The 13,242-nt window shown below is 51.8% G+C and overlaps 1 protein-coding gene across 5 annotated transcripts in view; it reads left to right on the forward strand.

The window, feature by feature from the left end:
* The window catches only part of RNF157 (ring finger protein 157), a 99,814-nt gene that overhangs the window by 66,244 nt on the left and 20,328 nt on the right, over window positions 1–13,242 (forward strand). For all 5 annotated transcript variants that reach the window (XM_044983534.1, XM_044983535.1, XM_044983532.1 and 2 more), the window contains exons 8-15: window positions 958–1,005; window positions 1,387–1,458; window positions 2,299–2,458; window positions 3,404–3,516; window positions 3,980–4,218; window positions 9,370–9,475; window positions 11,090–11,201; window positions 11,902–12,086. In XM_044983534.1, coding sequence (XP_044839469.1) covers window positions 958–1,005; window positions 1,387–1,458; window positions 2,299–2,458; window positions 3,404–3,516; window positions 3,980–4,218; window positions 9,370–9,475; window positions 11,090–11,201; window positions 11,902–12,086 — 1,035 coding nt within the window. The remainder of the gene's footprint in view (window positions 1–957; window positions 1,006–1,386; window positions 1,459–2,298; window positions 2,459–3,403; window positions 3,517–3,979; window positions 4,219–9,369; window positions 9,476–11,089; window positions 11,202–11,901; window positions 12,087–13,242) is intronic.

Here is a 13,242-nt window from a genome sequence, read left to right on the forward strand (position 1 = left end):
TTTTAGACCCTCAAGTTGGAAAGTTTTGATCACAATGCCTGATCCATTGAAACAGCACTGGAGGGGCCTTTGTGTTGCATATTCCTGTGGTACGTTTCTAACTTTACTGTAGATTGATAAACTGGTGTTTGCATACATGGAGAAAAGATCTTGATATAAGATCAGCTGGTTAATGGAGAATCTGTTGGCCGTCTACATGGCTAGGCTTGGCTGAATTTGGTTTTTATTTTGTTATCATTTTGACAGATAATGATGTTTATTTTTAAGCATTTATTTCAATTTTTATCAAAGTAAATTCTCACAGTTGTGCATAATTAGGGGGTTTAATCATTTTTCTCTATTTATCCAAATTTTCACGATTGTGGGAAGTTATCGGGAGTGGGGGCAGACAATGGGCTGGCTCAGACAATCGTTATTTAATTACAGTGGACATTGAGATTCAAAAAGTTCAAGCTTTACAACCATTAAAACACAAATGATCAGCATCACATGTCCAAATAGACAAAGTAAATAGCCTTAAGTCAACCTCTAAGAAGGTCTTAAGCAGCATTTTTCTTATTTTGCTTCTCTGTACATTTCTAGTATTATCAATGGCAATAGCTCAGTGGTTTGAGCATTGGCTCAACTTAGGGTTGTGAGTTCAATCCTTGAGGGGACCATTTAGGGATCTGGGGCAAAAATCTGTCTGGGGATTGGTCCTGCTCTGAGCAGGGGGTTGGACTAGATGACCTCCTGAGGTCCCTTCCAACCCTGATATTCTATGAGTCTATGATTTTTTCATCAATTTGCATGTGCATGTGTGAAATTGACATTTACTGATAACAATCAAATCCTGCCAAGCCTAGCTACAGGTGTCACAATATACAGCATGAGATAAATACACCACAGCTCCCTTCCCTCCCTCTAGTGTCTATGGTTGCTTTGCATTAACTTGGAGTACAATTTCCTTGTTTGCAGCATGCAGATGGTAGCTTTTGTGTGAAACCCCTGAAGCAGAAACAAGTGGTGAGTGTATGTGGGGTTGGGGCTGGCTAGCACTGGCCTGGTCCTGGGGGCTGAGGGGCAGTTGTTCCTTGCTGGTGGGCTGGCCTGGATGGGAGCTTGAATCCAGGAAGGACTGCGGGTCTGTTAGAATCACTGATGCGATGAGATGCCCTCTTCGCAGCGCGGGGCGGGGGAGGAGAGGGGTGGCATGCATAGAGACAGCCTGTACCCAGCGTAGGGCACTGGGGGCGGGGTTGTGGGGAGGGGGTCCCTCCTCACATGGTGGGGAACGGGAAGGCTTAGAAAGAGGCTGTCCCAAGGCGAGTATCTGAAACGAGCTGGCCTGGTGGCACCAGCATAACTGCATCGCTTGTGTGACTTCCCCATCTCTGTGAGTTCCAGGTGGATGGAGTTAGCTACCTCCTTCAGGAGATCTACGGGATCGAGAACAAATACAATACACAGGACTCCAAGGTAAGGATGTGTCCCCCGGGGGTGGGGGGTGTAGGTCCTGGGAAAGGGGGGTGCCCTGCTTAGTAGCCGTTCTCTTTGGAGCACACATCTCTCTTCTTCCACTTTAACTTAACGTAGTGACTGTTCAGCGCACTCAGGAATCGGGAGTTTATAGAACAGTGCATTGGCCTTGGCCCAGCGCTGCTGTTGCTCCACAATGGTACGCTCCAGCTAGCCCTGCTATCCCAGTCTTGGGTTCCCCACGCAGTGTGACCAGTGCCCCTCAGGCCTGGCCAGCAGTGCCTGCGGCAATCCCAGGCGTATCCCATCTTCGCAGTCACCCTCCTCTTGCTCTGGTGCAATCCTGGACCCACCTTAATGCCTTTTCCACCCAATTGGGGGAGATCTCCAAGCTCGTGTTCAACAAGGATTTGAACCAAGGCCCTTGGAGGTAAAAAGCCCAAGTACTGACCCTCTTTTCCATGGGCCTTCCTGTTAAATTGTCTCTCCACATAGGGCTGCAGTGACTCTCTGGGGTGAATACTTGCCTGTCAAGGGCCCTAGCTGCTATGGAGCTGGTGCAATGCTGGATTGATGGGAGCTGCACGGGGAACCCCCAGGCATAACTCCTCGGGGCTCCCTGCATGTTTGGGCAGCAGTGGGTTAAGGGCTGAGGTGGGCCAGTTGATCCACCACTCTGCAGATCTGTGAGCCATTGACCCCTGCCGAACAGGAGCTGCCAGGCTTGCTGCAGGCTCCCACTGCAAGAGCAGCCGCTCCAAGGGCAAGGCTTTCTCCCACTGCAGAGCCCCCCTGTGCCAAGCCCTGCTGGAGAGGCTCATTCTCTCTCTTCCTGCCCAGGTGGCTGAGGACGAGGTGAGCGATAACAGCGCAGAGTGCGTGGTCTGCCTCTCGGATGTGCGGGACACTCTGATTCTACCCTGCCGCCATCTTTGCCTCTGTAACACTTGTGCGGACACCCTGCGTTACCAAGCCAACAACTGCCCCATCTGCAGGCTGCGTAAGGCTCAGGGCCCTTTTCAGATCCCGGGGTGGAAGAGGGCTGATTCCTAAGGGGGAGGACTGAGAGGGGGCATTGTCCCAAGTTGTTTTACTCTTTAGCTCGGGAAGATCTGTCTTGCACATTCTACACATGGAGTTCAAGCAAGACAAAACTCTTAGCTTCACCCAAACTGCTCATGTGATGACTCTGTGCAAGGAGCTGAGATTGGCTGGCACTGGCCTTTTCCTAGGGAATAAGAGCTGGCTGGCCTGGAATAAGGGCTTGAGTCTAGGAAGGACTGAGGGTCTATTAGAATCGCTAGTGCATTGACAGACATCGTCATCTGCCCGGTGTTAGAGGTAGCTCCATGCAAAACCCTTTTCTCTCATTTTTACAGCACTGTTCCGAATTTAATTTCAAGAAATTTTGCCCCTGCATTGTTTGTGGGTTTTTGGTTTTTATGTTTTTCGAAATTTTGTGAACTGAGGTTTTGGCATTGATTAAAAAAAAATACCCAAATTCAACTTTTTTTTTTTTTTTTTTTTTTTTTTTTTGCAAATTCTGGGGCAAAAATCTTTGTCTGACCGAAACTTCCGAGTTTGGAATTTTGAAAATGTTAGTGTCTCCTGCTTGAAAATAGGTCCGCCCTGAGTGACGAACAAGTCATTTTTTTTCCCCCACCAAAAACAGCTGAATTTTTAATGTGGAAAAACCTGAAATTTTGCAGGTTTTACACAAAATGTGTGACATTTCAACAAAATGCAAAACCTCCAATCCTGAACAAATGCAAAAACCTCCAGTTCCATCCGGACGATTTTGTATGGCCTTCACTAGCGTGGAATAGAAGAAAGAAAATGGCTCTTATGAAAACAAGCGACATTCTCCGGGGGCGGTTGGGTCTCCCGCTTGTTAAATTAGAAATGAACTTTCTGTATCCTCCCCTCCCCTCCCCCCACTGTTCAGCATTCCGAGCCTTGCTCCAGATCCGAGCAATGAGGAAAAAACTTGGCCCTCTCTCTCCAGCCAGCTTCAGCCCAATCATCGCCTCCCAAACGTCCGATTCTGAGGAGCACTCGGTGAGTATTGACCAGAGGAGCCAACCCATCAGCCCTCACGTGCATAGTCCTGACCCTGCTGTTACTCCCCACGGTGTATAGTCACTGGATGCAAAACAGCTCGCAGGCTTCTAAACAAAGGCTAACCCAGGAAGGGGGATTCCTTCCACTTTCAAGCCTGATCTTGTGGGAGTGCTGAACTCGCACAATATCCAGGAACAAGGTGCATTGGCAAAGCTGAGGTGGGGCGCAGGGCTAGCGTAATGGGGGCTGAGGGGTGCGGTAGAAGCTTGCACAGCCCTTGCCTGCTCTCTGCCTCCCTCCAAGTGGTGGTCTCAGGCCCTTGCGTTCCTGGCCACCAAGTTTCGTATCTATAGGCTGCCGCTTTGGAATGAATTGCCCTGCCCGGAGCGGAGGGGGCAGTTGTGTTGTGAAATGTGGGCTGTGGAATGCTAATTCCCAGGCCTGTCTCTGCTCCCTGTAGTCTTCTGAGAACATCCCTCCTGGTTACGAGGTAGTGTCTCTGCTGGAAGCTCTCAACGGGCCTCTCACTCCGTCCCCGGCCGCCCTTCCACTGCACGGGCTTGGGGACAGCCACGGGGCAGGGATGCTGCCGTCGTATGGCAGCGACGGCCACCTGCCTCCCATCAGGACGCTCTCTCCCCTCGACCGCTTGTCGGACTGCGGCAGCCAAGGGCTCAAACTCAAGAAGAGCCTGTCAAAGTAAGTCACTCGCCGCCTTTACCTTCGGCACGTTACTGGATGCTCTTGCAGCCAGGGGGAGAGGGATTTGGCCTAAGCTTCCTTGTAGGGTCCAGTCCCCAGCCCTTGGTTTCCAAAACGCCGGAGGGCAGAGCAGGCAGGGCCGGCTTTAGGAAGTACGGGGGCCCAATTCAAACAGTTTGGACGGGGCCCTGGCATGGATGACTTAAAAAAAAAACAAAAAAAAAACACATGTAAAAAAACCATGTGGGGCTTGTATTCACGGGGCGGTGCTCTGAGTCTTTGGCGGCACTTCGGCGGTGGGTCCTTCACTCGCTCCAGGTCTTCAGCGGCACTGAAGGACCCGCTGCCGAAGTGTCGCCGAAGACCCAAAGTAAGCGAAGGACCCGCCGCTGAAGTGCCGTCGAAGCCATGGAGAGAGTGAATGACCCGCCGCTGAAGTGCCGCTGAAGACCCAAAGCGCCGCCAGGCGAGTAAAAATTAAAAAGGCGCCTCTAGCCAGAGAAGGGATTCTCACTGGGCGTGGGGACCTCTTAGGCACGGGGCCTGATTCGGGGGAATTGGTGGAATAGGCCTAAAGCCGGCACTGCCTAAAGGTAGGGCACTTAGAGCTAGGGTTAGGGTTCCCATGACCAGAGCTTCCCACCCTAGGGTTAGGGTTCCTAAGGGTAGGGCACTTGGAGCTAAGCTTAGGGTTCCTATGAGTACGGCACTTGGAGCTAGGGTAAGGGTTCCTATGGGTACGGCTTCCCGCCCTAGGGTTACGGTTCCTATGGGTAGGGCACTTGAAGGTAGGGTTAGGGTTCGTATGGGTAGGGCTTCCCGCCCTAGGGTTAGGGTTCCTATGGGTATGGCTTCCCGCCCTAGGGTTAGAGTTTCTGTGGGTTGGGCACTTGGAGCTAGGGTTAGGGTTCCTATTGGTAGGGCACTTGGAGCTAGGGTTAGGGTTCCTATGGGTTGGGCACTTGGAGCTAGGGTTAGGGTTCCTATGGGTTGGGCACTTGGGGCTAGGGTTAGGGTTCCTATGGGTTGGGCACTTGGAGCTAGGGTTAGGGTTGCTTAGGGTAGGGCCCGTGGAGCTAGGGTTAGGGTTCCTATGGGTAGGGCACTTGGAGCTAGGGTTAGGGTTCCTATGGGTAGGGCTTCCTGCCCTAGGGTTAGGGTTCCTATGGGTAGGGCACTTGGAGCTAGGGTTAGGGTTCCTATGGGTAGGGCTTCCCGCCCTAGGGTTAGGGTTCCTATGGGTAGGGCACTTGGAGGTAGGGTTAGGGTTCCTATGGGTTAGGCACTTGGAGCTAGGGTTAGGGTTCCTATGGGTTGGGCACTTGGAGCTAGGTTTAGGGTTCCTATGGGTAGGGCCCTTGGAGCTAGGGTTAGGGTTCCTTTGGGTAGGGCTTCCCGCCCTAGGGTTAGGGTTCCTAAGGGTAGGGCACTTGGAGCTAGGGTTAGGGTTCCTATGGGTAGGGCACTTGGAGCTAGGGTTAGGGTTCCTATGGGTAGGGCTTCACGCCCTAGGGTTAGGGTTCGTATGGGTTGGGCACTTGGAGCTAGGGTTAGGGTTCCTATGGGTAGGGCTTTCCGCCCTAGGGTTAGGGTTCGTATGGGTTGGGCCCTTGGAGCTAGGGTTAGGGTTCCTATGGGTAGGGCTTCCCGCCCTAGGGTTAGGGTTCCTATGGGTTGGGCACTTGGAGCTAGGGTTAGGGTTGCTTAGGGTAGGGCCCTTGGAGCTAGGTTAGGGTTCCTATGGGTAGGGCACTTGGAGGTAGGGATTGGGGTTCCTGTGGATAGGGCGCCCCGCCCTAGGGTTAGGTTTCCTATGGGTAGGGCACTGGGAGCTAGGGTTAGGGTTCCTATGGGTATGGCTTCCCGCCCTAGGGTTAGGGTTCCTATGGGTAGGGCCCTTGGAGCTAGGGTTAGGGTTCCTATGGGTTGGGCACTTGGAGCTAGGGTTAGGGGTCCTTTGGGTAGGGCTTCCCGCCCTAGGGTTAGGGTTCCTATGGGTAGGGCACTTGGAGCTAGGGTTAGGGTTCCTATGGGTAGGGCTTTCCGCCCTAGGGTTAGGGTTCATATGGTTTGGGCACTTGGAGCTAGGGTTAGGGTTGCTTAGGGTAGGGCCCTTGGAGCTAGGGTTAGGGTTCCTATGGGTTGTGCACTTGGAGCTAGGGTTAGGGTTCCTATGGGTAGGGCACTTGGAGCTAGGGTTAGGGTTCCTATGGGTAGGGCTTCCCGCCCTAGGGTTAGGGTACCTATGGGTTGGGCACTTGGAGCTAGGGTTAGGGTTCCTATGGGTAGGGCTTCCCGCCCTAGGGTTAGGGTTCCTGTGGATAGGGCGCCCCACCCTAGGGTTAGGTTTCCTATGGGTAGGGCACTGGGAGCTAGGGTTAGGGTTCCTAAGGGTAGGGCACTTGGAGCTAGGGTTAGGGTTCCTATGGTTTGGGCACTTGGAGCTAGGGTTAGGGTTGCTTAGGGTAGGGCCCTTGGAGATAGGGTTAGGGTTCCTATGGGTAGGGCTTCCCGCCCTAGGGTTAGGGTTCCTATGGGTTGTGCACTTGGAGCTAGGGTTAGGGTTCCTATTGGCAGGGCACTTGGAGCTAGGGTTAGGGTTCCTATTGGTAGGGCACTTGGAGCTAGGGTTAGGGTTCCTATGGGTTGGCACTTGGAGCTAGGGTTAGGGTTCCTATGGGTAGGGCTTCCCACCCTAGGGTTAGGGTTCCTAAGGGTAGAGCACTTGGAGCTAGGGTTAGGGTTCCTATGCGTAGGGCCCTTGGAGCTAGGGTTAGGGTTCCTATGCGTAGGGCCCTTGGAGCTAGGGTTAGGGTTCCTATGGGTAGGGCTTCCCCCCCTAGGGTTAGGGTTCCTAAGGGTAGAGCACTTGGAGCTAGGGTTAGGGTTCCTATGGGTTGGGCACTTGGAGCTAGGGTTAGGGTTCATATGGGTTGGGCACTTGGAGCTAGGGTTAGGGTTCCTATGGGTTGGCACTTGGAGCTAGGGTTAGGGTTCCTATGGGTAGGGCTTCCCGCCCTAGGGTTAGGGTTCCTAAGGGTAGAGCCCTTGGAGCTAGGGTTAGGGTTCCTATGGGTAGGGCCCTTGGAGCTAGGGTTAGGGTTCCTATGGGTAGGGCCCTTGGAGCTAGGGTTAGGGTTCCTATGGGTTGGGCACTTGCAGCTATGGTTACGGTTCCTATGGGTTGGGCACTTGGAGCTAGGGTTAGGGTTCCTATGGGTAGGGCTTCCCGCCCTAGGGTTAGGGTTCGTATGGGTTGTGCACTTGGAACTAGGGTTAGGGTTCGTATGGGTTGGGCACTTGGAGCTAGGGTTAGGGTTCCTATGGGTAGGGCTTCCCGCCCTAGGGTTAGGGTTCCTATGGGTAGGGCACTTGGAGCTAGGGTTAGGGTTCCTATGGGTAGGGCTTCTCGCCCTAGGGTTAGGGTTCCTATGGGTAGGGCTTCTCGCCCTAGGGTTAGGGTTCCTATGGGTAGGGCACTTGGAGGTAGGGTTAGGATTCCTGTGGATAGGGTGCCCCACCCTAGGGTTAGGTTTCCTATGGGTAGGGCACTGGGAGCTAGGGTTAGGGTTCCTTAGGGTAGGGCACTTGGAGCCAGGGTTAGGGTTCCTATGGGTAGGGCTTCCCGCCCTAGGGTTAGGGTTCCTATGGGTAGGGCACTTGGAGTTAGGGTTAGGGTTCCTATGGGTTGGGCACTTGGAGCTAGGTTTAGGGTTCCTATGGGTTGGGCACTTGGAGCTAGGGTTAGGGTTCCTATGGGTTGGGCACTTGGAGCTAGGGTTAGGGTTCCTATGGGTAGGGCTTCCCACCCTAGGGTTAGGGTTCCTAAGGGTAGGGCACTTGGAGCTAGGGTTAGGGTTCCTATGGGTAGGGCACTTGGAGCTAGGGTTAGGGTTCCTATGCGTAGGGCACTTGGAGCTAGGGTTAGGGTTCCTATGGGTAGGGCTTCCCACCCTAGGGTTAGGGTTCCTAAGGGTAGGGCACTTGGAGCTTGGTTAGGGTTCCTATGGGTTGGGCACTTGGAGCTAGGGTTAGGGTTCCTATGGGTAGGGCTTCCCGCCCTAGGGTTAGGGTTCCTATGGGTAGGGCACTTGGAGCTAGGGTTAGGGTTCCTATGGGTAGGGCTCCCCGCCCTAGGGTTAGGGTTCCTATGGGTAGGGCTTCCCTCTCTAGGGTTAGGGTTCCTGTGGGTAGAGCACTGGGAGCTTGGGTTAGGGTTCCTATGGGTAGGGCTTCCCGCCCTAAGGTTAGGGTTCTTAAGGGTAGGGCACTTGGAGCTAGGGTTAGGGTTCCTATGCGTAGGGGTTCCCGCCCTAGAGTTAGGGTTCCTAAGGCCAGCAGGGATGGCAAGATTTGACCCATAGCCAGTAAAGGCATGTGCTTCTGAATGGCCTATTCCAGCTCCCTTTGGTGCCAATGGGAATCCTTCCATTGAATTCAGCGGCCTCTGTATCAGGCCCCGGGAGCTCACCCTGAGGGGTCCTCTCTGCCGTGTGCTTCTTCCCTAATGGTATGGTCCTGCGTAGCATGCTGGAGGAGAAACATCCTCTCCCCCGTCCCCTCAGTGCTGCCTCAGGTGCCTGTTGCATCCCGATTCTCCAGGGGACCATTGGCACTTGGCAGAAATGCTGTGGCGGAGACTTGCAGAAGAAGGATGAATGTGCCAATGCCAAGGAACCCCAAGTGTTGGCTAAGGGTTGGGTCCTGTTGGATGTTGAACACCCTCAGATCCTATTTGGGTTCAGCACCCCAGTGACATCCGTGGAACAGCTCTGGATTTATCCTGGCATAACTGGGGACAGATTTTTGTTCCAGAAAGCAGAACAGATGGGAGGAGGACTCTGTACAGAGAACAGGGTGAAGGAAAAGATGCTTGTTTCACTGATCCATATAAATACCACTTTTTACCTTGCCGTTCTGTCTGTCATAAAGGTGCCCCAGAGACCTGACATGGGTCTGGGCTACAAAGGGTTAACCCCCTTGCCACATGACTGCAGCTACAACTGTTACACCCGCCATTGGCCCGCTCCTGGAGCACTGGCTTCCTGTGGAAGGCTGCAGACAGTTGCGTTGACAGCATGGGTTGTGCTAGTGAAATCACTGATGCAATCATAAGTTAACAGGATGCTCCTTTCCCCTCCTTGCTAGGTCAGTTTCCCAGACTTCCTCGGTCCTGCATGAAGAAGATGATAAGTCCTGCAGCGAATCGGAAATCAGGATTTCCAGGAGGAAGTCTCCTCATCAGCATGAGGAGGTGATTGTTTAACAGTGTTCTGGTCCAGCCGTCTGCTCAGCAAAGAGACCCATGGAACTGGCATTCTGGAGTTCCTTGTTTGTTTTGTTCCACAGTCATTCTGTATAAAATGAGTGGAACTCCTTGCCTGAGGAGGTTGTGAAGGCTAGGACTATAACAGGGTTTAAAAGAGAACTGAATACATTCATGGAGGTTAAGTCCATTAATGGCTATTAGCCAGGATGGGTAAGGAATGGTGTCCCTAGCCTCTGTTTGTCGGAGGGTGGAGATGGATGGCAGAAGAGAGATCACTTGATCATTACGTGTTAGGTCCACTCCCTCTGGGGCTCCTGGCATTGACTACTGTTGGAAGACAGGATGCTGGGCTGGATGGTCTGACCCATTTGGTCTGACCCAGTATGGCCATTCTTATGTTCTTATGAGTCCAGTTTGCAAGCAAAGCTGTGGTGTTGTTTAGTTTTTTTTTAACTGGCAACCCTGCAAACTCAGCCTGGGATCTGAGAGTCAAGCTGGGCTCTTTCTTTCTTGTGTATCATCACCAGCAATGAAGATTCTTCAGCCAAGTGCTGTCCTCTCTGAATTACCCCTGTGTAGCCCTATTGTCCTCTGGGCTTGCACAGATTTAACTGGGGGCATAATCTGAGGAGGCTGGGGATGCACAGGTGACCTTGGAATCGGAGTGCAGTTAATATTTCTGATACAACCAGAGGCAGGAAAGGATCCTGCTGGTTGTCCCAGAGCTGTGTTTGTTCTGCTGGGCTGATGGCAGTAAATATAGCAGAGACTAAGTAGATTGGACTCTGAATGCCCTCTCAGGGCAGATCTATTAAATACGTAGGTGCTATTTTTACATAGTCATTTTCTGGGTAGAGTCATTAGTTAGCCTCTCATTCACAGCCCCTGCTATCTAACACTTTGCAGGTTGAGTCAGACCTCCATGATACCCATGTGCTGTGGGTCCATATTAGCCCCCTTGTCTAGATGGGTAACAGGTGAATTAAAGTCATAGAGTGCAAGTCAGTGGGAGGGCTGGGAATATCACTTGAGAGCTCCTGTCTCTCAGCCTGGCTCTGTGACCGATAGGTTGTGCAAAGATCAGTAGTGGAGTCTGTTGGTGATCAATCAGTCTGTCGTACATGGCCCGAAAGCCTCCGGCTCACTCATTGGTGGGTTCCCGCTCTCCAGTGCTTTCGACAAGATGTCCACATCAGTCCATTATCAGAATCTCTTAGCAGTTTGATGGCTAATGTGAAAGGAGTTGGTGAGTTTTAGTCCTAATGTACAGGGGGTCCATGCTGCAAACAAACACCCTGATAATTGTCTCACTTGTTGGCAGCCTCATCAGCAAGGCCAAAGGTGGAATGAGCACCAAGAGTTAAAAACCCTTCTCCCCCCTAGAGGTGGTCCTTGGAGAACAGGCATGTTAGTGGGACACTGTGAAGATACCTGCTCTATTTATTGTCCTGAAGCTTCAAAGCCTTTTTAATCTCCAGGGCTACCAATTCAGAAACTGCCAGGAGCCCTAAATGGCTTGAAAATACCAAATTACAACCAGTTGCTTCATCTGCAGGGACCTGTCGTCCTCTTACTCTGGTGTGTTTGCTCTCCTTCCAGGAATGTGGTGTGACATCGGAGAGTGAAAACCTCACCTTGTCCTCCTCAGGAGCAATAGATCAGTCTTCGTGCACAGGAACCCCTCTCTCCTCCACCATCTCCTCCCCAGAAGGTACAGTAGGAGAAAAGGGACAAGCAGCATTTCAGTGGTCACTTGGCTTCCTGATGGTTGCGTTATGAAACGCCATAGGAGTACATGGCACTTTGCATTTGAGGAAGAGAGGACAAAGACCTTGTCTCAAGATGCTTCCAAGGGTCTGATCCTGCTTGCCTTAGTCATGTCTGCACTTGCCTGGGAGTAATGCAAGAATTAGGTGAACAGGATTTGAGCTGGCTTGTTAATATCTTAATGGTCAAACCCCATTATCTGTAGATTTCAGAGATGTTAAGGCCAGAAAGGGGCCATTGTGATCACCTAGTCTGACCTCCTACATAACATGGCCGGAGATCCTCACCTAGTGATGCCTGCGTCCAGCCCTGAAGTTGTAGGCTAGATGCAGACATTGCATGCAGCAGTAGCTTATTCCCATTGGAGCAGTTAAGAAGCCCCCCAGAAAGACAAGCAGTTTCTTTGTCAAGTGTTCAAATGGCAGTTACCGACTGCAGTCTCCAGGCCACAGGACGTGGAAGCAAGGACCCAGCTTGAAGGTGCCAGTACCAGGGTTCGGAGAAGGAGAGTGTGCAAAATCGACACCCATCATTGTAGAATCAGTCTTGCAAACTGTTTCCTTTGCAGTCAAACCTGCATAGCCACAGCTGCTCTGCCCTTTCTAATGCTGCCCTGCGTTCTCCACGCTTCCCTTTCTCCCTAGATCCTGGCAGCAGCAGCCTGGCCCAGTCCATCATGTCCATGGCCTCCTCCCAAAGTCAGCACTCCCAGATCAGCACTGACACCATGTCTTCCATGTCTGGCTCCTATGTCGCTCCGGGCACAGAGGAAGAGGGGGACACGCTCCCATCCCCTGCTGCTGCCAGTGGGATTCCTTCAGAAGGAGAGGTAGGTATAATGGACCTACAAGCATTTCATGCATTGAGGGATAAGCTGATGGCCATCTGGGATTAGCAAGAAATGTACCTCTTTGTGGACTAGTATTACACAATGTGATTGATTATTTGCGGGTAGGGTTGTATCTATGCTGGGGAGCAGTGATTTGCCGGGGGGAGGGGAGTTTGAATTCACAGGGGCAGTTTACATCTTCATGTGAAGCATCCAGCCTTGGCAGGCTACCAGATTAGGTGAACCAGCTGTGTGGGAACCTAGTGTTATTCCATATGAACAAAGGAATCACCAGAGACTCTTTTACTTGTTTTCACTGCACTTCTTCTTTAAGATCTGGGGTCAAGTTTTCAAAATGCTCAAGTGCCTTAGTGCCTTTGTGACTAATGACTAGTCAATAGGGCCTCAGGCCCTTTGAAAGTCAAAGCAACTTAGACTGCTAAGTGCCTAAGTCCTTTTGAAAATGAGTTAGGCTCCTAAGTCACCTAAGCACATTGGAAAATTTGACCTCAAGCTATTAACCCAACTCTGGTCTGACCGCCCTTCTAGACCAGCACTCCGGTCACTAGAGGGTTAATGTCTTTGGAACGCATGTGCAGTGAATGATGCACCCATTTGTCATTTTAATTTGGAGGAGCTAAGTTTTAGTCATTTTCTAAAACCTTTTGCTTTCAAACAATAGAAAACTTTCTGGTAGAGGAGCCCTGAGGCCTTTCTCCCTTCCTTTCCCTTCCTCCTTGCTCCTCCCGCTTTCCTTTGTAACTGTTAGATCCATTTCAAAAGCATGTGTCAGAGAAAACACTGTAGAAAAGAACTGGCTTTTGGAACCAGCATGGTCCAGTGGGGTAGGGCACTGGGCGGGGAGTCAGGAGACGGAGCATCTATTCCTGACTCTGCTACAAATTTGCTGTACAGCCTTGGGCAAGTCAGTGCACCTCTGAGTCTCTCCTGTATATCTGCTGAGACTGTCAGCTCTTCAGCACTGGGACCGTCTCCGTGTATGTCTGCACAGTGCCTAGCACAATGGGGCCCTGATCTCAGTTAAGGCCTCTAAGTGCTACTGTCATACACATAACTTCAGCTTTTTGGTTGCCAGGGGGGTTATCCTAAACAGCAGCTTGACAAAATTACTGACAAAACTATAATTTTGAAGCCC

This window comes from Mauremys mutica, chromosome 12 (genome assembly GCF_020497125.1).
Source record: "Mauremys mutica isolate MM-2020 ecotype Southern chromosome 12, ASM2049712v1, whole genome shotgun sequence".
NCBI lineage: Eukaryota > Metazoa > Chordata > Testudines > Geoemydidae > Mauremys > Mauremys mutica.